Source organism: Rattus norvegicus, chromosome 14, assembly GCF_021556685.1.
Source record: "Rattus norvegicus strain SHRSP/BbbUtx chromosome 14, alternate assembly SHRSP_T2T, whole genome shotgun sequence".
NCBI classification, from domain to species: domain Eukaryota; kingdom Metazoa; phylum Chordata; class Mammalia; order Rodentia; family Muridae; genus Rattus; species Rattus norvegicus.
The window spans coordinates 51,222,603-51,244,500 of NC_141547.1; the positions used below are offsets into that span (position 1 = coordinate 51,222,603).

Sequence of the window (21,898 nt, forward strand, 5' to 3'; positions counted from 1 at the left end):
TATGTAGGGAAGAGGTGAACATGTTAGGACTTGGCTTACTCCCAAGTTTTGCCAAACTGTAATATAGTTGTCTTTTAATTTATCATATGAGAAGATAGCTAGAGGAACCAAGTAGAGCCAGGCTTAAGTCTAGGAGCTCTGAGAGGAATGAGTCACCCTTTGGAAAGTAGAAAGCCAATAAACACAATAAAAGGGTAAAGGAGGATTCATTACTTTGGCAAGTCAGAAGACCACAGGGGATAACTCCCACAGAGCCATCCCTCTGAATAAGGAAACAAAAGGCTTTTGCTGTAGTGATCTCTTAGGTCTTAGCTTCTAGATGGAAAAACGGTTAGTGGAGAGACAGCAAGAGTTAAGCCAAAGTTCCTTAGCAAAGTAAGCAAGCACTCCAGAGGGGTGCTGAGGCTTTCTCAGAGAAGGGCTATGAGCCAGGAAGCTTCTATGTTGGGGATTTAACATATTTCCATGAATATTTTTGACGTGGGTGGTGTATAGGTGTAATAATTTGATTTTCATCTGAAATCATGGTAGACTTGATTTCCCTTGTATGGTGGTCCACCCTATAATTGCATACAAAAGCTCAATAAGGTGATGAGGATGGTGGTGTTGTTGTTGCAGTGAAGTTGGGTGCTGAGGGTGCAGATGCCACATTAGCACATATGCACAGGAGAGGGCTGTGATTGGGATGAATTAAAATAAATTCTGGAAATAGAAAGAGGAGATATGAAGACTGAAAGGGCCAGAGGAAGAGAAAGCCTTCTGTGAGATTGCATGTCACAGATATCTCAAAAAAAAAAAAATACACCCACAAAGTCTCAAGACCACAGCTGCCTGGTGCCTTAGTGTCTGATTGATTGGGAGCAACCTGCTGTCAGCCTCAAGGACAATTAACCACAAAGGGCTGTTCCTGCCCACCAGGAGAGGAAACAGCTGCTACTTCAGAGGCTGCAGCTTTCCTAATTACCTCATAAGTCACTCCTCTTTGAGACTGCTGATAGTCCAAGGTTGACCTTGTGAAAGGTTGTTAAGACATTCTTGTGATCCAAGGTGTTTTTGGATTTTGTTATGTTATTTTTTTTTATATTTAGTCCCTTTTTTTTCTAAATATATTTTAAGTTTTTTAATGTTAGCCTACAAAGCAACGTGTTTCCTCACGATATCTTCAGATATTTCACTTTGTTCTCATCTCTTCATCTCTGTCCTGCCCCAAAGTCTTCTCCCTCAACACTTCTCCACCTCCAGTGTGTGTCTACATCTCTTTAATTCTTTTTAAAAAGACAGTTTATAAATTGGCATTCCTTTCAAAACTGTATATTTCAAAAGTTTACCTACACAATGAACATAAAAGACATATAGTGAATAAAAAAACAGAAAAAAAAAAGGCAGGTTATTTACTTTTTTCCATCTATATTAACTTGAGTATTTCTTATTTACATTTCGATTGTTTTTCCCCTTCCCGATTTCCAGGCCAACATCTCCCTAACTCCTCCAGCTCCCCTTCTCTATGGGTGTTCCCCTCCCCATCCTACCCTTCTTACTGCCCTCCCCCAAGCAATTACATTCACTGGGGGTTCAGTCTTGGCAGGACCAAGGGCTTCCCCTTCCATTGGTGCTCTTACTAGGCTATTCATTGCTACCTATGAGGTTGGAACCCAGGGTCAGTCCATATATAGTCTTTGGGTAGTGGTTTGGTCCCTGGAAGCTCTGGTTGGATGGCATTGTTGTTCATATGGGGTCTCAAGCCCCTTCAAGCTCTTCCATTCCTTTCTCTGATTCCTTCAACGGGGGTCCTGTTCTCAGGTCAGTGGTTTGCTGCTGGCATTCGCCTCTGTATTTGCTGTATTCTGGGTGTGTCTCTCAGGAGAGATCTACATCCCGCTCCTGTCGGCCTGCACTTCTTTGCTTCATCCATCTTATCTAAGTGGGTGGCTGTATATGTATGGGCCACATGTGGGGAAGGCTCTGAATGGGTGTTCCTTCAGCCTCTGTTCTAAACTTTGCCTCCCTATTCCCTCCAAAGGGTATTCTTGTTCCCCTTTTAAAGAAGGAGTGAAGCATTCCAATTTTGGTCATCCTTCTTGAGATTCATGTGTTCTGTGCATCTAGGGTAATTCGAGCATTTGGGCTAATAGCCACTTATCAATGAGTGCATACCATGTGTGTTTTTCTGTGATTGGGTTACCTCACTCAGGATGATATTTTCCAGTTCCATCCATTTGCCTATGAATTTCATAAAGTCATTGTTTTTGATAGCTGAGTAATATTCCATTGTGTAGATGTACCACATTTTCTGTATCCATTCTTCTGTTGAAGGGCATCTGGGTTCTTTCCAGCTTCTGGCTATTATAAATAAGGCTGCGATGAACATAGTGGAGCATGTGTCTTTTTTATATGTTGGGGCATCTTTTGGGTGTATGCCCAAGAGAGGTATAGCTGGGTCCTCAGGTAGTTCAATGTCCAATTTTCTGAGGAACCTCCAGACTGATTTCCAGAATGGTTGTACCAGTCTGCAATCCCACCAACAATGGAGGAGTGTTCCTCTTTGTCCACATCCTCGCCAGCATTTGCTGTCACCTGAGTTTTTGAACTTAGCCATTCTTACTGGTGTGAGGTGAAATCTCAGGGTTGTTTTGATTTGCATTTCCCTTATGAATAAAGATGTTGAACATTTCTTTAGGTGTTTCTCAGCCATTCAGCATTCCTCAGCTGTGAATTCTTTGTTTAGGTTTGAACACCATTTTTAAATAGGGTTATTTGTCTCCCTGCGGTCTAACTTCTTGAGTTCTTTGTATATTTTGGATATAAGCCCTCTATCAGTTGTAGGATTTTTAAAAATCTTTTCCCAATCGGTTGGTTGCCGTTTTGTCCTAACAACAGTGTCCTTTGCCTTATAGAAGCTTTGCAGTTTTATGAGATCCCATTTGTCGATTCTTGATCTTAGAGCATAAGCCATTGGTGTTTTGTTCAGAAAATTTTCTCCAGTGCCCATCTGTTCAAGATGCTTCCCCACTTTTTCTTCTATTAGTTTGAGTGTATCTGGTTTGATGTGGAGTTCCTTGATCCACTTGGACTTAAGCTTTGTACAGGGTGATAAGCATGGATCGATCTGCAGTGTTCTACATGCTGACCTCCAGTTGAACCAGCACCATTTGCTAAAAATGCTATCTTTTTTCCATTGGATGGTTGTCAAAAATCAAGTGACCATAGGTGTATGGGTTCATTTATGGGTCTTCAATTCTTTTGCACTGGTCTATCTGCCTGTCTCTGTACCAATACCATACAATTTTCATCACTATTGCTCTGTAATACTCCTTGAGTTCAGGGACAGTGATTCTCCTGGAAGTCCTTTTATTGTTGAGAGTAGTTTTAGCTATCCTGGGTTTTTTGTTATTCCAGATGAATTTACAAATTGTTCTGTATAACTCTCTGAAGAATTGGGTTAGAATTCTGATGGGGATTGCATTGAATCTGTAGATCGCTTTTGGTAAAGTGGTCATTTTTACTATATTAATCCTGCCACTCCATGAGCATCGGAGATCTTTCCATCTTCTGGGTCTTCTTCAATTTCTTTCTTCAGAGGCTTTAAGTTCTTATCATACAGATCTTTCACTTGGTTGGTTAAAGTCGTACCGAGGTATTTTATATTATTTGGGACTATCAGAAGGGTGTCATTTCCCTAATTTCTTTCTTGGCTTGTTTCTCTTTTGTGTAGAGGAAGGCTACTAATTTATTTGAGTTAATTTTATACCCAGTCACTTTGCTGAAGGTGTTTATTAGGTTTAGTAGTTATCTGGAGGAACTTTTGGGATCACTTAAATATACTATCATATCATCTGCAAATAGTGATATTTTGTCTTCTTTTTCAGTCTGTATCCCCTTGATCTCGTTTTGTTGTCTGATTGCTCTGGCTAGAACTTTAAGAACTACATTGAATCAGTAGGGAGAGAGTGGGCAGCCTTGCCTAGTCCCGGATTTTAGTGGGATTGCTTCAAGTTTCTCTCCATTTAGTTTAATCTTAGCAACTGGTTTACTGTATATTGCTTTTACTGTGTTTAGGTATGGGCCTTGAATTCCTATTCTTTCCAGGACTTTTATCATGAAGGGGTGTTGAATTTTATCATATGCTTTCTCAGCATCTAATGAAATGATCATGTGGTTTTGTTCTTTCAGTTTGTTTATATAATGGATCACGTTGATGGTTTTCTGTATATTAAACCATCCCTGCATGCCTGGGATGAAGCCTACTTGATCATGTTGGATGATTGTTTTGATGTGCTCTTGGATTCGGTTTGCTAGAATTTTATTGTGTATTTTTGCATCAATATTCGCAAGGGAAATTGGGCTGAAGTTCTCTTTCTTTGTTGGGTCTTTGTGTGGTTTAGGTATTAGAGTAATTGTGGCTTCATAGAAAGAATTCGGTAGTGCTCCATCTGTTTCAATTTTGTGGAATAGTTTGGATAGTATTGGTATGAGGTCTTCTATGAAGGTCTGATAGAATTCTGCACTGAACCCGTCTGGACCTGGGCTCTTTTTGGTTGGGAGACCTTTAATGACTGCTTCTATTTCTTTAGGAGTTATGGGGTTGTTTAAATTGTTTATCTGTTCCTGATTTAACTTCGGTACCTGGTATCTGTCTAGGAAGTTGTCCATTTCCTCCAGACTTTCAAGTTTTGTTGAATATCGGCTTTTGTAGTAGGATCTGATGATTTTTTGAGTTTCCTCTGATTCTGTTGTTATTTCTCTCTTTTCATTTCTGATTTTGTTAATTTGGACACACTCTCTGTGTCCTCTTGTTAGTCTGTCTAAGGGTTTATCTATTTTGTTGATTTTCTCAAAAAAACAACTTTTGGTTCTGTTGATTCTTTGTATGGTTCTTTTTGTTTCTACTCGGTTGATTTCAGCTCTGAGTTTGATTATTTCCTGCCTTCTACTCCTACTGGGTGTATTTGCTTCTTTTTGTTCTAGAGCTTTCAAGTGTGCTGTCTTGTTGCTGATATATACTCTATCCTATTTCTTTCTGCAGGCACTCAGAGCTATGAGTTTCCCTCTTAGCACAGCTTTCACTGTGTCCCATATGTTTGGGTATGTTTTACCTTCATTTTCATTAAATTCTAAGAAGTCTTTAATTTCTTTCTTTACTTCTTCCTTTATCAGGTTATCATTTAGTAGAGCATTGTTCAACCTCCATGTATATGTGGGCCCTTTCCCCTTATTGTTATTGAAGACCACCTTTAGCCCGTGGTGGTCTGATATGCCGCATGGGATTATTTCTGTCTTTCTGTATCTGTTGAGGCCTGTTTTATGACCAATTATATGGTCAATTTTGGAGAAAGTACCATGAGGAGCTGAGAAGAAGGTATATCCTTTTGCTTTAGGATAGAATGTTCTATAAATATCTGTTAAGTCCATTTGACTCATGACTTCTCTTAGTCTGTCTACGTCTCTGTTTAATTTCTGTTTTCATGATCTGTCCATTGATGAGAGTGGGGTGTTGAAATCTCCTACTATTATTGTGTGAGGTGCAATGTGTGTTTTGTGCTTTAGTAAGGTTTCTTTTTTGTATGTAGGTGCCCTTGTATTTGGGGCATAGATATTTAGGATTGAGAGTTCATCTTGGTGGATTTTTCCTTTGATGAATATGAAGTGTCCTTCCTTATCCTTTTTGATGACTTTCAGTTGAAAATTGATTTTATTTGATATTAGAATGGCTACTCCAGCTTGCTTCTTCCGACCATTTGATTGCAAAGTTGTTTTCCAGCCTTTCACTCAGAGGTAGTTTCTGTCTTTGTTTCCTGTAGGCAGCAGAATGCAGGGTCCTCATTGCATATCCAATTTGTTAATCTATATCTTTTTATTGTGGAGTTGAGACCATTGATGTTGAGAGATATTAAGGAATAGTGATTATTGCTTCCTGTTATATTCATATTTGGATGTGAGCTTATGTTTGTGTGCTTTTCTTCTCTTTGTTTTTTTGCCAAGACGATTAGTTTCTTGCTTTTTCTAGGGTGTAGCTTGCCTCCTTATGTTGGGCTTTACCATTTATTATCCTTTGTAGCGCTGGATTTGTAGAAAGATATTGTGTTAATTTGGTTTTGTCTTAGAATATTTTGGTTTCTCCATCTATGTTAATTGAGAGTTTTGCTGGATACTGTAATCTGGGTTGGCATTTTTGTTCTCTTAGAGTCTGTATGGCATCTGTACAGGATGTTCTGGCTTTCATAAGTCTGCTGTGATTCTGATAGGTCTGCATTATATGTTACTTGACCTTTTTCCCTTACTGCTTTTAATATTCTTTCTTTGTTTTGTGCATTTGGTGTTTTGACTATTATGTGATGGAAGAAGTTTCTTTTCTGGTCCAATCTATTTGGAGTTCTGTAGGCTTCTTGTATGTTTATGGGCATGTCTTTCTTTAGTTAGGGAAGTTTTCTTCTATGATTTTGTTGAAGATATTTACAGGTTCTTTGAGCTGGAAGTCTTTACTCTCTTCTATACCTATTATTCTTAGGTTTGATCTTCTCATTGAGTCCTGAATATCCTGTATGTTTTGGACAAGTAGCTTTTTCTGTTTTACAGTTTTCCATTATCTTTGACCATTGTGATGGTGATTTCTATGGAATCTTCTGCTCCTGACATTCTCTCTTCTATGTCATGTATTCTGTTGGTAATGCTTGAATCTATGGCTCCCTTTTGCTTCCTTTTGTTTTCTATATCCAGAGTTGTTTCCCTTTGTGCTTTCCTTATTGCTTCTATTTCCATTTTTAATTCCTTCACCTCTTTGATTGTGTTTTCCTTGAATTCAGGGATTTTTGTTATTCCTCTCTATAGGCTTCTACTTGTTTATTTATGTTTTCCTCTGTTTCTCTAAGGGAGTTCTTTATATCTTTCTTGAAGTCCTCCATCATCATGATTAAATGTGATTTTAAAACTAGATCTTGCTTTTCTGGTGTGTTTGGATATTTAGTGTTTGCTTTGGTGCGAGAATTGGGCTCCGTTTATGCCATGTAGTGTTGGTTTCTGTTGCTTGGGTTCCTGTGCTTGCCTCTCGCCATCACTTTGTCTCTGGTATTACCTTGTTCTGCTATTTCTGACAGTGCTTAGACTGTCCTATAGGCCTGTGTGTCAAGAGTGCTGTAGACCTGTTTTCCTGTTTTCTTTCAGCCAGTTATGGGAACCGAGTGTTCGGTTTTTGGGTGTGTAGTCTTTCCTGTCTACTGGTCTTCAGCTGTTCCTGTGGGCCTGTGTTCTGAGTCTACCAGGCAGGTTGCTTGGAGCAGAAAAGTTGGTGTTAACCTGTGGTCCTGAGGCTGAAGTTGCTTGTGGGGGGCTGGTTTTGATCTCTTGGTGAGGGGAGCAACCAGGCGGGCCTGTACCGCCTTTGCCTTTTCCCAGGGCCCCTGTGCACTGCTCCTTTACATTATCATGTTTATCATTGTTTTCCTTGTTCTGATTACCTTTGAGCAGCTGTGGTCTTGAGACTTTGTGGGTGTTTTTTTTTTTTTTTTTTGTTTTTTTTTGTTTTTGTTTTGTTTTGTTTTGTTTTGTTTTTTTCCTTTGAGATATCTGTGACACACAATCTCCTAGAAGGCTTTCTCTTCTTCTGGCCCTTTCTGTCTTCATGTCTCCTCTTTCTATTTCCAGAATTTATTTTAATTCATCACTTTATATCCCATCACAGCCCTCTCCCTCCTTTCTTCCCAGTTCAACCCTTACAAGTGTCTCCCTACCCATGACCCCTCCCAGTCTCAGAAAAGAGGAAGTTCCCTTGGTGCCACCTTGTCCTTGACCCTTGGACATCTAATCCCTGCAGGACTAAGCAACTCTTCTCCACTGAGGACTAACTAGGCAGACCAGGTAGGTAAGGGGATCCAGTGGCAGGCAACATAGTCACAAAGAGCCCTTGCTCCAATTGTTAGAGGATACAAATGGAGATCAAGCTGCACATCTGCTATAAATGTCGGGATACCATGGTCCCGTCCCTTTATGCTTTCTAGTTGTGGCTCAGTCTCTTTGAGACCCATGGATCCAGGTCAGTTGACTCTGTAGCTCTGGCTGTGGTGTACTTGATCCCTCAGGTTCACTCATTTCTATCTCCTACTCTTCGACAAGAGTCTCTGAGCTTGGTGAGGAGCATCTCTGGGACTAGCTGAGATATGGGTTTGGGCAGAATATAGGGAGTTTATATCTCCTCTTTCACAGTGATCCCTTGTAGTAAAAATATCTTGTATATTGTATGGATGCATCATCTGTCAGTTAAAAAGTCAGAAAAGTAGAGGTGGGACATCTGTGAGGCATAAATAATTCTGGGATAGAGCCATGCATGGATAGATCTGCCTGAGAAGGTTTGAGAAACAATGAGTATTATGGTATGATAACTCCCAGGGTTCAGCAGGGGCACACATTCCTTGGCAGTAACCATTAGTTCTTTAATTGGACTTAAGACCCACTCAACAGGAGAGGAATCATGTCTCATACTACAATCTTAGGCAACTACCCAGGCAAGTGAGGTCATAGATCTTGGAGGAGAATCTACAATCTTCACATTCCTAAGCCAGCATAATCCATAACTACATTCTAAACATGTGTCCTTATATAAATAGAAATATGTAGTTCCCCTAACCAAGTAAACCATTCTCTGCGACAGACAAACAGAGACCATTACAAACAGCCACAACTCATCAAAATGCAGAGTGTGCAATCCAGTCCCAACTGATATATCTATAAAGCTTCTCTGGCACATAAGCCTCAGGGATTTGTAGAAGGTAGGCCTGGTTCTTCTTCCTAGTCTCATGCCCCCCCGAAATAAGACTCAGACTCAAAATATGTTTACAAATGCCTTGGCCATGTAGCTAGGCTATTCTCTGACTAGATCATAACTTAAGTTAACCCATTTATTTCAACTTACATTCTGCCATGTGGCTGTTTACCAGTGGTCAGAGTAGTTGCCTAAACATTAATTTCTTAGGTGTAAGTTTTACTTGCTTATATTAGTTTTTAACTGTGTGTGGGAATTTACTACTAAAATATTTAGGCATAGTTTTGTGAGTAGGTGATTCATTATGCAGTTAAACTTTTTCTGTAGAGATAGAACTACTATGTTTTATTTAATCTTTTCAGAGGTAATCATTTGAATAATTGTATAATGTCCAGTTTACCAATGCTTTGAGCATAAGCCTTTTCTTGTAATATATCTCTTAATGTTCTCACACTCTGTAGTGATGTCCTCTCTTTTTACTTCTGATATCTTTCATTTTTATCTTCTATTGATTATATTTAATTTCACTTAAAATATTGTTTTATTGATCCTATATAAGCCACATTTTTGTAACAGCAAGTTTTAGATTTTGTCAATAATTTATTTCACTGATTTCTTCCCTTTTGTTGTTTCTTGAGCTCTAACTACTTGGGCAAATATTCACCTAAGAGAAATGAAGTGTGACTTGATCCTTTCTTTTAGACACACCAAACTCACATGTACTGCTACATGAGTTATAAATACTTTATAACTTTTTTTATAGTGTCTGCCTCTGTCAGCTGTTTTCATGTTATATTCTCATTGTCCATATGCCATATCTGCCACCCAAATTGTAAGACATTTGAAGAAGTATTTTCATATTGTGTTCTAGAAACATATTTTTTTGATAAAATGTGGTGAAGTTAATGTCAAAATAACTATGCAAATACATCTATTCAATTAGATTTTTTTCCCTGACATGATAACAGTTTTCAAATCAACTGCATATGAACACCGGACAAATACTTTTTTATAAATTCTGAGTGTTTCAGGGACGGGATTTAAATGACTGGTAATGTCTGATGAAATCTCTCCCTCTTGAATGCTAAATCCAAAAGTGAGTTGGTGGAATGTCCTTTGTTTATAATTTAAGATAATCTAAATTTGGGTATTGATGTTTCTATTTAAATTCTAAGTTGTAGATGGATGTAGGGCTCCATGATATATCCTGTATTCAAGATAGTATAATGACCCAACTTATCTTTTTCCTTTAAGCTATTTCCGTGACAGAAAGAGTATTACTACCTCAGCTGGAAAATCTTTGACACTGAAAGGTGAGTCTCCGCTTTAAAAATTAGTTTATCCTCATATGATCACCTTAAAGTATGACTGGAGTCTTGTTATAGAGGCAGCCTGCCTTTGGAGTAGGGGATACTGGGGTGACTGTCCTCACTTCCATGCAAAAGAAGTGGGCACTGGGATTCCTGGAAATCGCACATACTTAAAGCAAAGATGTTTTGGATGCACACTTCAATTTGTCAGTAGTCAAAAATATTCAGCTAAATTAATTGTTTTATGGTAGTCTGACATATAGACTATTATGTATGAAAAAACATTTTGCCTTGGAGAAAAATTTGACACTCTTGTTTTAGTAAATTTATCATTGCTTGGACCTTTTGGCCTGGTGTTTGAAAATGTAATCACACAAGCTCCAGAATATTTTTCTTGACTGGTTATTCTACTTTTGGAAAAAGCTTCCCTAGAAGAAATACAAATACTGAGGATTCTTTCCTTTAGATAAATACAGTTCACCTATACAGGATGTTTCCTTGAATTTGCTTGTCTATAGGTCTATTTGAAGGTATGTTAGTAGCCGGGAGTGGTTCTATCACAAGGTCTAATTCTTAGGTGATACTTAGCTGTTACATTAATGAACTCTTCAGAGTTCTTTACTAAGTGTTAGACATGAGCTCCTCTCTTTTAAAATATTCTTGGTTTTCTACACTCTCCTAATTTTACCCTGGCCAACTTTTGCTGTCCATATAGCATTCTTGGTTTTATTTCATGTGGGTCTTGGAGACTAGCAAGGCCATATGTAACTGGTTCTGACTTCAGAATTGGTAATCTTAAGGTCAAGTGAGTGCTATGTATTAGGAAAACCATGGGCAGAGTTGAGAATCGAGCATATATCATTTTGAGTTCTTGTAGAATAATCTTTAAGCTGTGATATTGCTATAAAATAACTAAACAATGCTTTTATTGTTATTTTTCGCACTATTCCACATTATTCATCTCTTCCATTCTCATTCTGTAATTTCTCCGAAAGATGCAAATGAGGATAATTCAACTTCCATCTTTCCTTATGGAGAGACATTTCTCTTCCAGAGACTAGAAAGTTCCAAGGTTAGTCTCATTCATTTTCTTTCATTTTTCCATGAGCAGTTATTTGTTCTGTGGCTTATCCATGCATTTCCCTTTTCCTGTAAGCTCCTATAGTGGTGCTTTCCAATGGCATGTTTAGATGGTAAGACTTTAGCTTGGTGAAATTATGGTATTCCATATCTTTAGCTAGGGTTCATATAGACACATTTTTACTTTGACCTAAAATAATATAGAGTAGTGCATTGGAGAACTTACCACAGCGTCACTCACTACTTTAAAATAGATAAAAAATGCTAAAGCATAAACCTCCATAGGTTTTAATTGGCCTTATATTCAGAGGTAGACTTCCTAAGTGTGGAAGCTTGTATTAGCAGATTTTGTTTAGTTTAATAACTCAAGCTTCATTTCTAGTAATTCCCCTCATTTACTATTTTATTTCTTAGATTTGATAAAAGAGACATGAGAAAATAATACCTAGTAGAAACAGCGAAGGATACAATGCATTGGTAAAGCACTTGCCTGTTCTGTGCAGGGTCGGGGTCTGAGACATAGCTGCTCTCTATACGTTAATACAGAAACAACTAAAATCCACAGCCAAACAGATCACAGAGGGAGTTAAGTATGTGGCCTTTATTGTTAGTTAGCACTGTTTATTCTTAGTTACTATAATGAATTATTTTAAACTAACTACTGAGGACATTAGAAATTGTTTGATGTTTTGCCTTGGATTGTTTTGAAGTGAAAAATTATCTAACCAGTTATACTTTTTTAATAAAAATTAACTCAAATATTGTAGATGTATTGTGTACATACACAAACGTACTGTGACACTATAAATAATTGCCTAAGCCAACAGGCCCAACAATGAATGTATTTATTTTGAACAGAAGCGATCTATAAAGAATGAATTTTGGGCCCATGAGGACACAGTTAAAGAGGAAGCAGCCACTTCAAGAAACTCTATCCTAACCAAGTCAAGGTATGTTGTATGTGACTGCTGATAAGTCACTCTTGAGAATAAAAGGCATAAACATATAGATGTTTTTGCTCAGTGTGTAGTACAGTTCTACAACAATCATTTACCTGAGCAAGTTCAAGGCTTTCCTTTCCTTCCTGAATGTTTTCTGGACAGTGTTCTTTGTAGTCCCTGAACTGTCATATGTAAGTGGAATAGCTACTTTTAGTCTAGAAGTTGAGTGGCTTTCTGTAGCAGCTTATATTTGTCTCATATTGACTATATCCATCCATCCTAAAGTGGTAAGCATGCAGTGGCTGTGTTCACTTATCTCCTCCTAGAAAATCAGTTTGATATTTATCAAATTTATTTTCTCCAGCTCTGGTTATGCTTTATATAATGCATCTTAAAAACAGAATAAGCTTAAAAAGATTGATACAAATTGAAATGGAATCTTTGTCTCCTAGTATTTTTAACTGCCACAAATTTGCCTAAAAATATACCTTAAAAGGATATTCAACTCTAAATTTTCTATAATCTAAGTACCACCAAATACATGTCATACTTTGCACATATGAGGAAATTATGTTAGCACGTAATACTTTATTTGCCATTAGGTTATTGGCCATGAGGTGGCAGTACAAAGAAAAGAGATACAGTCTAAAAGCAACTGAGTGTAGAATTATGAAATGTAATGTGTCCTTTGTGTTAGAAATTCACTATTAAAGAATATATGTTTACTCATTTCTGTTGGTAACACATAAAAGAAATACTTATGGTTTATAATTCTCTCAGTTTTAATAGGACTTGCTGTGCTGGCTTATTACTCATATTCATTTTAATTTTTACCTTAATCTTCCAAATCTAATACTCTTAGTGATTAACTTGAGTTAAAAATAAAAAAAATGCATCCCCAGGGATACAAATCTTTTATGAAAAGAAATGGGAAATGGCTAGGTTACATGGTTCTTCAATTTATAGATTTTTAGAGCAGTATATCCAAGAAGATGCATCTGATGTGTATTTCATCTCATTGACAAGCAAATTCCTCTTTGCAATGAGATTCATTTCATATAAATGAGCATTTGTCATTTTTTTTAATCTGTAGGAATATTCTAGCCTTTATGAGTGCATTCTAGTAAATATTAGATTCAACTTAGCTTTTAGATTCTGACACTTGCTAATCTTTGCTTCTTTGTTGGCTAGCCATGTGGTGCGACTCTTTTCATCAGCATTTTAACATAGTACTGAGCTGGCAGCCTCATTCTTTGCTGTATTACATTAGAGTGGAGTATGGAGTCCCTCAAGTAGATTAGACAAATAGGTAAGGAGCAAACAGTGTCTTCAAGAGAAGTGTATAGGCTTCCCCTGGAGACTAGAGATTACTAGGGCATTTAATTGTGCTCTTTATGATGTTTAAATTTTGATGAAGAAATGTTTTTTAATCCCTTGTCACTTGGATTAAATAATACAAAAGACTTTTTCCAATGTTCACATATGTCATAGGATAATAGAATATTTATATTGAAAATTTTTTCCTGAAAAATGTGTGCCTCGTTTGTGTGTGTGTATATGTGTGTGTGTGTGTGTGTGTGTGTGTGTGTGTGTGTGTGTGTGTGTGTGTAATTCCCGAAGAAGTTTTTAAAATGGCCAGATCGGGTAATTGAACCTTTACCAAAAGAACTTTTGGCCCTAATTTTCTGTGGTTAGTTGGTTTATAAGTGTTAATGATTCAACTAACAGCTTAAAGTACCCATGTCATTTTTAATTTGATTACCATCCTTTCCCATTTAGCATATATGATAGCAGGAAGGAAAAAGTGAGTGAAGACAAAGTAGAAGACATTTGGATACCCCGTGAAGATAAAAATAATCTTCCACAGGATTCTGCTTCTGAGTCAGAATACTCAACAGTTGAGGAGTGCTTCCAGAGTTTAAGAAGAAAAAATTCCAAAGCATCTAAGTCTAGGACTCAAAAAGCCTTCTACTTGGACCCTTTTAATAGGCACAGTTATCCTCTAAGTTCCACAAGTGAAAATACTGATCCATCAACCATCGCAAATGCCATCTCTCCCTATGCCTGCTTCTATGGCTCTTCTGCAGCTAAAGTGAAATCTGGATGGCTGGACAAACTCTCTCCTCAAGGGTATGGATGGATACATTTTATTTACTAAGTAGCCATTTTGATAAAGTCAAGCTTATTCATTACTAAAATAGCCAGGTTTCTGTACAGCAATCCCCAGGATGCATGTTTTTAAAGGGGTTATCAGTATGTTTGCAAGTGGAAGTGCAGCACTTCAGTAAGGTTTGGAATAACAACTTCAGGTTTGGAAATAAATTAGTTCAGGTTGAAATTAAATTAAAACTTCAAGTTATGAGTTCCCCTCCATATTATTACTGATGGTTTCTAACTTGATAATAAAATGTACTTGCCTGGATTCCACTTCCTGTCAAAACAAACAGCACAGACTGAGTCATTCCTTAGCTTTCAGTGTTTGCATTTTGCTCTTATCATGACAGTGTTCTGTTTGAGAATACAGGGCTTATTGTAGCTACAGAAATGAGCGTCACTGTTTAAGATTTAGGTCTTATTGATCTAGTATCCTAATTTTTAATGTGCATAAATGATAAGTCAAGGATTTTTATATTATTTAAAGCATTTTAAAGACATTTTATATTTGAACATGATAGTATAGATTGACTTTTTCATAATTTGATTATGCTGGTTTAGTTTTTATATGTTGCTCAGAAAATCAGAACCCTTAAATATAATGTCAAAACAGATTTATCACTTCAGAGGTAAATAAATGAAATTCTTTCCTTTTTGCATTATATAGTATGGAGAAATCTTTTGCGGATAGATGCCATTTTTAATTAGAATTTTTTCTATTTTTTAGATGTTATTTTATTTATTTAATTGTAGTTCTGTTATTTTATCTTTCTTTTTGTTTTTTGCATTATTTTCTTACTTTACATTCCAGATGTTCCTTCCCTCTCCTTTGCCTCTGAGAGGGTGACTCCCCCTCTTCCCACCATGGATTCCCCTTCCCTGGTGCCTCAAGTCTCTACAGGATTAGGCACATCCTATCCTACTGAGGCCAGATAAGCCTGTTGTATGCTAAATATGTGCTGGGGGCCTCAGAACCGCCCCTGTATGCTTTTTAGTTGGTGGCTTAGTCTGGAGGAGCTCCCAGGGGTCAGGGTTAGTTGAGACTGTCTGTCTTCCTATTGTCATCTCCTTTGGCTCCTTCCAACCATTAGACTGAAGTTGGGGACCTCTGTTTAACTCTGTAATTTAAAAGTATTTATTTGTACTGTCCTTCAAGAATCACTACATTATTTGGGGGTAAAATTTCTTATGTTTAAGTACCTAATGTGTGTCTTCATGATGTGCTGTTATTCTCATGTTCCCCTGTGACTGTTAAGCAAAATATTGGCTGAATCCAAAGTAAGGTTAGCAGCAAAGATTCATTAGAAGCAGATCCGTGCATAGTAAGTGTATGGATCATATTTCTTGAAAAGTAAAGCCAAATATAATTTGAGTATTGGTCCTAAAGCTATAGGGACCATGTGTCCTTTGAGAAACAGAGTTTGAATAGAGTGAATATTTAAATATCCAAAGCAGGGGCCCATACTCATGTATAAACTCATATAATAAAGCATTAGAAGAAACCTAAGCTGGAGTATTTTCCAGTGATTGCAGAACACTGCTGAAGAGTCAGAGGTTTCTTGGTGTAGAGCACTCTGTAACTAAGGTTTCCTGGGTAAGACTTCAATGATCTGATGCACTTGACTGACTTTAAATGTTTATGCTCTGGGCACATTGAGAAAGTTTGACCATTCTGGCTACTTCTGGGATAATTAGAACATTTTCCATTTTTTTCTTTTCTCAAAACATTGATCTTTCCTCCCCTTATTCCTTGAAAACCTACCTATGGGTGAGAAACTATGATTTTTTAGATTTATATTTTTCCATTTTGGGAAAAATGATTCAGTTTTTCTTTTTGCTTAAATGTTTCCTCTTTGGTAATAAATGAATGGAGATAAGAAAGTAAAAACAGTTTTTTATGTCAAACTTAAAAAAAAACCCTCTTGTACATGATAATGTTTCGTTGGTTCAAAAGCGATACTTATAACTGGCCAAAACCCATGTGCTAGACTCAAAGTAGAATCTGAAACTTGCCCTTTCATGGCTGGACTGTTGCTCTTTGAAGCTGTTTATGGTGCTCTTTAGTCTAATAAGGTAACCCTCTCATTTCTTACACTGAGCTCCCTGAGCTTTGTCTTAGGACCAATTACTTCTGGTTCATGCTATGTCAACTGAGATGTACCAGCAACCAGCAATCTTTCTAGAAAGGGCCAAATGTGAAGTAGTTTTTGGCCTTAAGCCATATGTTTTCTATTGTAACCTTTCAACTCCATTGTGCCAACATGAATACAGATATCATTAAGGTGTAGTAACAACAGTATGAGAGGCTCTATTCCAGTAAGTTTTACTTGCAAATTCACATGGCAAGCTAGATTTCCTCCATGGCCTCTAAAGCCTAGGGAGGTGATTGGCACATACCTCATATAATTATTGTAGTGCTCCTCGATGCATTCCAGATAGAAGAACAGGAGGGAAAGTAGAATAACAGAGTTTGAAAGCTACTTTCTATTCTACCGAAGATAGAAATACTAAAAAAGGATGAGTGTTCTGGAGGCCTCAGACTAGCCATTTCTACTCACACTCTTTTAGCAGAAAGCACCATGATCTCACCCTCACCCATGTTCTTGCTTCAGTGTCTCCTTTGTATTTACATTACAATTCTATTTTTCCCCGTGTTGTTCTTGATGACTTAAGGCTCTTGTGAAGGGTTCATCTGCTATAATCTCTTAATTCCACATCACATCCTCAGTGAAAACCTTCTAACTTTCTTTGGCTCACCACATCCCCTTCTCCTTAATTACCTAACCTACCTAATTACCACCACATACATGCCTAGGATTTTTTGTTGAATGAGCCTGAGAAGCTTACTGTTAAGTCCTATTTTCTTTTAATTTTTCTAGGACAGAACTTTTTTAAGTGTACAGGGATTTTGTAATACAAGTGGATGAACACAGTGCAATGTTAGTATATGAAAATGTATATATAGGCGGGCCTGAAAGCAAAGGGTGCACACAAGTAGGGCAGTTACCCTTTGGTACTTTTGTAATTGGTTTTCCTTAAATCTGTATATGTCAAGGGTCTAAATATAGTATGAATAAAATGTTAGTTAATACTTCTCAAAGTAGGATTTTTAAGTGTCCTCTTCATTCATGAGCGACTTTTAAGAAATTAATGAAATGTGCAACATGGACTTTTTGTGGTTGAATACATGTTTTCTTTGGAAATAGAAACAACAATTCTGAAATTGTGTGAAAATTATCCATAATTTTTATAAAGAAAACAATGTCTTGTTATCCTATAACAAAAGAAACATTGAAACATTGCCAGTTGAATTTAAATTACAGAAGTTGGGCAGGCATTGTGCCATACATCTGCAATCCTGGTGGGAGGCAGAGGCAAATGGATCAATCCTTGTTTGAAATCAACTGTGTCTATACAGGCTATGGGTTTGAGTGGCCTAAATATAGTACAGCCTGAGACTGTTGGTTTAGAAAACTATGTAGCAAGCTGCTTTGGGGATGTGTCTCAGTGGTAGAGTGACTGCTCTGTGTCCACAAAGTCTTGGCTTCAATCCCCCATTACTGCAGAAAACATATGTACGAGAAGCTTTAAAAACAGGAGTTGGTAATAGGAAACTCATAAATTGATATGGCCTATTGCTGGTGTCCTTGGTTTCCTCCAGACTTTGAAGGTTAAGTCTTTATGATGACGATATCACATGCTTCAGATACAGGGCTTAAAGGAATATAAAGCTTGAATTGACTGGAGGCTTCCTCTTATAGGGATAGCTCTCATAGTATCTAAAGGTGCTTTGGATGAAAAAAGAAAGAAAGGAAGGAAGGAAAGAAGGAAGAAAGAAAGGGAAAGAAAATGAGAGAGAGAAAGAGAGAATGAATGAATGAATGAATGAATATATGAATAGCCCTACCCAACTGTAAAGCCTGTGAACTATGACAGTGACTGGCATGGCAAGATATCCCCAAGGACACAATAATTAGAGGTTGGCACAGGTACCTGACAGCTGTCCAGTTGGGCTTACTGCCTACTTAATAGAAGGAAATTCATGGCTTTTACGCCATGCCCAGTCATCTGCCTGTGGCTAGGAGGTCATGTACCCTGGAGGAGAACCTACCATTGCCACATTCTGAAACCAGTGTAATATCTAACTGCGTTCTGAATGAGTATCCTTACACTCACCAGCTAAATGCAGCTCTCATTCCTTATCAAAGAGGCTGCTTTTTAAACACAAAGAGAATATGACAGAAGGCAATGACTGGTTAAAATGCAGTGGGCTGATTACAGGGTTTCCAGCTCCATTTGATGCATCTATTAACACAGCCCTATATCCAAGAACCACACAACATTGGAAAGAAGGAGCTAGAAAGATTGGATTAGCAGGAAACCAGGATATCTGTTGGTAGGTGGTAACTCCTATATATGAGCTGCAATCGTACAATCTCAACAATGTGGTTGCCTACATAAGACCAGTGCAGTGGCACTGCTGAAGCAGAGCTATGGGCAGTTAATGTCTGCTGAGAGAGGGAGACACAATCTTGTCTGAGAAATGATCCTCTCTTAAATGGCCACAGGCGCACGCGCACACACACACACACACACACACACACACACACACACACACACACACACACACACACACACATGCAGTTACGTAAGAGAAATTAAGGGAGAGCAAGGATTGAAAATAAGGTTAAGTACAGTGCTTATATATGAATTTCACAAGAAAAATAATTAAAAATACTGAGCACTTACCTGTGTTTTCAAGTTAGACAAAACATATTTCAAAAGAAAAAAAAAACTTATTTGTCAATACTTTGGCTTTAAAAATATTTGATCGGGCTGTATGAGGACCAATTTTGCCTGACCCATAATTACTACCTTCAGGATTATCATATCTGCATAGGCACTATATGAAAGAGTATATATATTTCACCTTGGCATTTCTCCAATCTTGAACTTGGAGGAGGAATCCTGGGAATTTTAAAGGACAAAGAACATGGTTGAATGTGCTGCCCCATTTCTAGGAAATGCATTCTAAAACCTTGAATACTATCTGTAATCCAGATATACTTTCTAACTTTTTAAGCAAATTTTTTATAATTGTTTGTGTGTATAGTGTAATAATTTGGGCATATTTTTAAAAACAAAGATGATGTTATATTAAGACATTCTCATTTCATTTGATAGGATCTTTAAGATTTTGTTTTCTCTCTGTTATCACTGTGTTTTGATAGCCGTTTTTCATTCCATGGGACTGCCTGACATAGCAGTAAAGACTTTGTTAGTGGAGACAGGTCACCTAAAGATAGCCCAGCGAACAGGTAGTGGGCATGATTGCTTAGTAATCAATGGAAGGAGGTACAGCATAGTATTAAGATGCCTCCTTGGCCTTTCTAGTAGAAGGGGCAGAAAAAAAAAAGATTAAATGATAGAACATTGGTAGGGAAAAAGGGTCAGAGAGTAGAGTGTGTGTAAGGTTACAGGGGGTGGAGTAATGCTTTTTCAAAGATGTAGGGAAGGAACAACATCTGTTGTTGGACATGGGTAATATTTTTAAGAGGAGGTTTAGAAGAAACACTTCTTGGGCTCCCAGGAGGGAAAACAGTCTGCAGTAGGTGATGTCAGTGAGAACTGAGGTGTGAGACAGAGCTGCGATGAGACAAAACTGTGGTTGTCGATATCATTTTATTGAAGATGGGGAAAAAAATGCCACAGGACCAGTCAGGAGAAGCCATCAGTGAAATCAGACTTCCAATTAAACAGGGGAAAGAGGAAATAAAAAATATAAGTGGTCACATGCCAAGGAAAGGTCAAACCGAGCAAGTTTTGACTCAGAGCATGTCAGCCAGAGACTTCTCAGGAAGTTAGAATTGATGCTCTTTGGGCCTTTGTCTGTGAATGATTTCACAGCCAGAGTCCACTACCTAGGCTATTTAAATAGGGCAGTTCCCCACCCTGATGCAGGGATGAGGATATCTCAAGTATCCCTGTAATACTTTTCTATGTCAAGGCTGGCAGTGGAAGGTAACTTTGGGAAACTGGACCATTTATTCTTCTGTTAAATCACAATTACTTGGTTGAATTGGAAGTTGATTGAAATGGCCTTTTTATACTGATGAAACAGCTGTGCATTTTGAAAATTACTTATCACCTGTAAAGGCCAGAAAACAAAATTCCTTGTTTCCAGTATGAGAGGAAAAATAATAGTTTTAGTATCCATTAAAGTAACTTGACTAATTCAGTCTGTCTGGCTCAAGAAAAATGCCTAAGTTCATAGGAGTCAGGCAGGCTAAATGAGAGCTGCCAAGACTTCTTTCTTTCAAAAATGTCACTGAAACCTGCGTAGGATTCAGCATCTACATTTCCTACATACTAGTGTTTAAGGTCAAGACCCACATCAGCTTTGTGGTAGCCTTAGAGCTGACACTTAATTGGCACTCAGTAAACCTCAGTCTTCTGTCCCTTCAGAGCACTTTTATTACTGATGATCATTGGTCCTGTTACTGGGAGAGTCCTAGTCATTTTCTTAGTGACAGACTTAAGGAAAAGAAGTCATCATTTCACCTTGAACTTTGAGAGCCCAGTTCCCTGTCTCTGCTCTGGGAACACATTATTTAAGTCAGAAAACTTTCTAAACAAGGAAGCACACAGGCAGAGATACAAGACAACTCTTCTTTCCCTGCAGTTTACTCACAAGCTACCTCCCACTGTTTCATTTATTTGTATCTTCAAGTAACTGTAACTTTAAGTAACATTGAATTTTCTTGGCACTGAAAAAGAAATCTATTGAATTTTCTTGAGCCTAGGTCTTGCACACATTGAACTCACTGATTCACAGATTTAAAACCATAGTCTATATTTTAAACTGACATAAAAGAGGCATAACATTTGAATTTATTGATAACATTATTTTTACAAACGTGTACATTCTGTCATGCCTCAGTTATGTAAAAAAAACAAAACAAAACAACAACAACAACAACAACAAAAAAAACCAGTCCATCATCTCAAACATTACTCACAAACTTCTCAGTAGTTTGTTTTGACATTTTTACCCTCTGGTGTCTATATGAAGAGTGCTGTGTTCTCATATTCTTGGACTTCTCAGTATGAAGAGGTGATCTTTGGTGTGCCACTGAGGAAGAGCTGTTTATTTTTACTACTGTCCTCTCGTCTAGTATAGACACAATTGCTATCATTCTCTTAATATAGTTATCTAAGGATTGTATATGTAATTTAATTGTATACCATTGAATATCAAAGCTATTAATATTTGATTATATAGTATAGTATCAATAATTTTTCTCTCACAAGAAACTGCTACTATTTATTTGAAATAGGGTCTTTCGTGTTTGGCTTGAACATACCATATAGAGAAAGACGATCTTAAACCCCTGATACCTCTGTCTTTACTTCAAGATTATATTTGAAATTGCCTCTTCATACGTCTTCCATTCTCAGGCCCTTGCCCTGACCTTCACAGCTATCTTTTGAGTTATAGTAGCCCTTCTTCCAACCACCAAGGATACTACACTGTGAATCACTAAGCCATGAAAACAGCAGAAACCTGTGTAGTGTGTGTTCCTTATATATCCATTGGTTCTTCTCTCTGGAGCTAGAATCACAAACAGTTGTTAATCTACTGTAGGTGCTGGGAATCAAAC

General features: G+C 37.5%; 1 protein-coding gene across 8 annotated transcripts in view; it reads left to right on the top strand.

Moving 5' to 3' along the window:
* Window positions 1-21,898, top strand: part of Arap2 (ArfGAP with RhoGAP domain, ankyrin repeat and PH domain 2) — a 197,491-nt gene that overhangs the window by 31,057 nt on the left and 144,536 nt on the right. For 7 of the 8 annotated variants that reach the window (XR_015636604.1, XR_015636605.1, XR_015636606.1 and 4 more), the window contains 4 exon segments: window positions 10,007-10,065; window positions 11,058-11,134; window positions 12,001-12,092; window positions 13,863-14,213. Coding sequence is in view for 4 of the 8 variants with exons in the window: in XM_087583090.1 (XP_087439216.1) it covers window positions 10,007-10,065; window positions 11,058-11,134; window positions 12,001-12,092; window positions 13,863-14,213 (579 nt within the window). In the remaining 4 variants the exon portion in view is untranslated. 8 annotated transcript variants of the gene reach the window in all.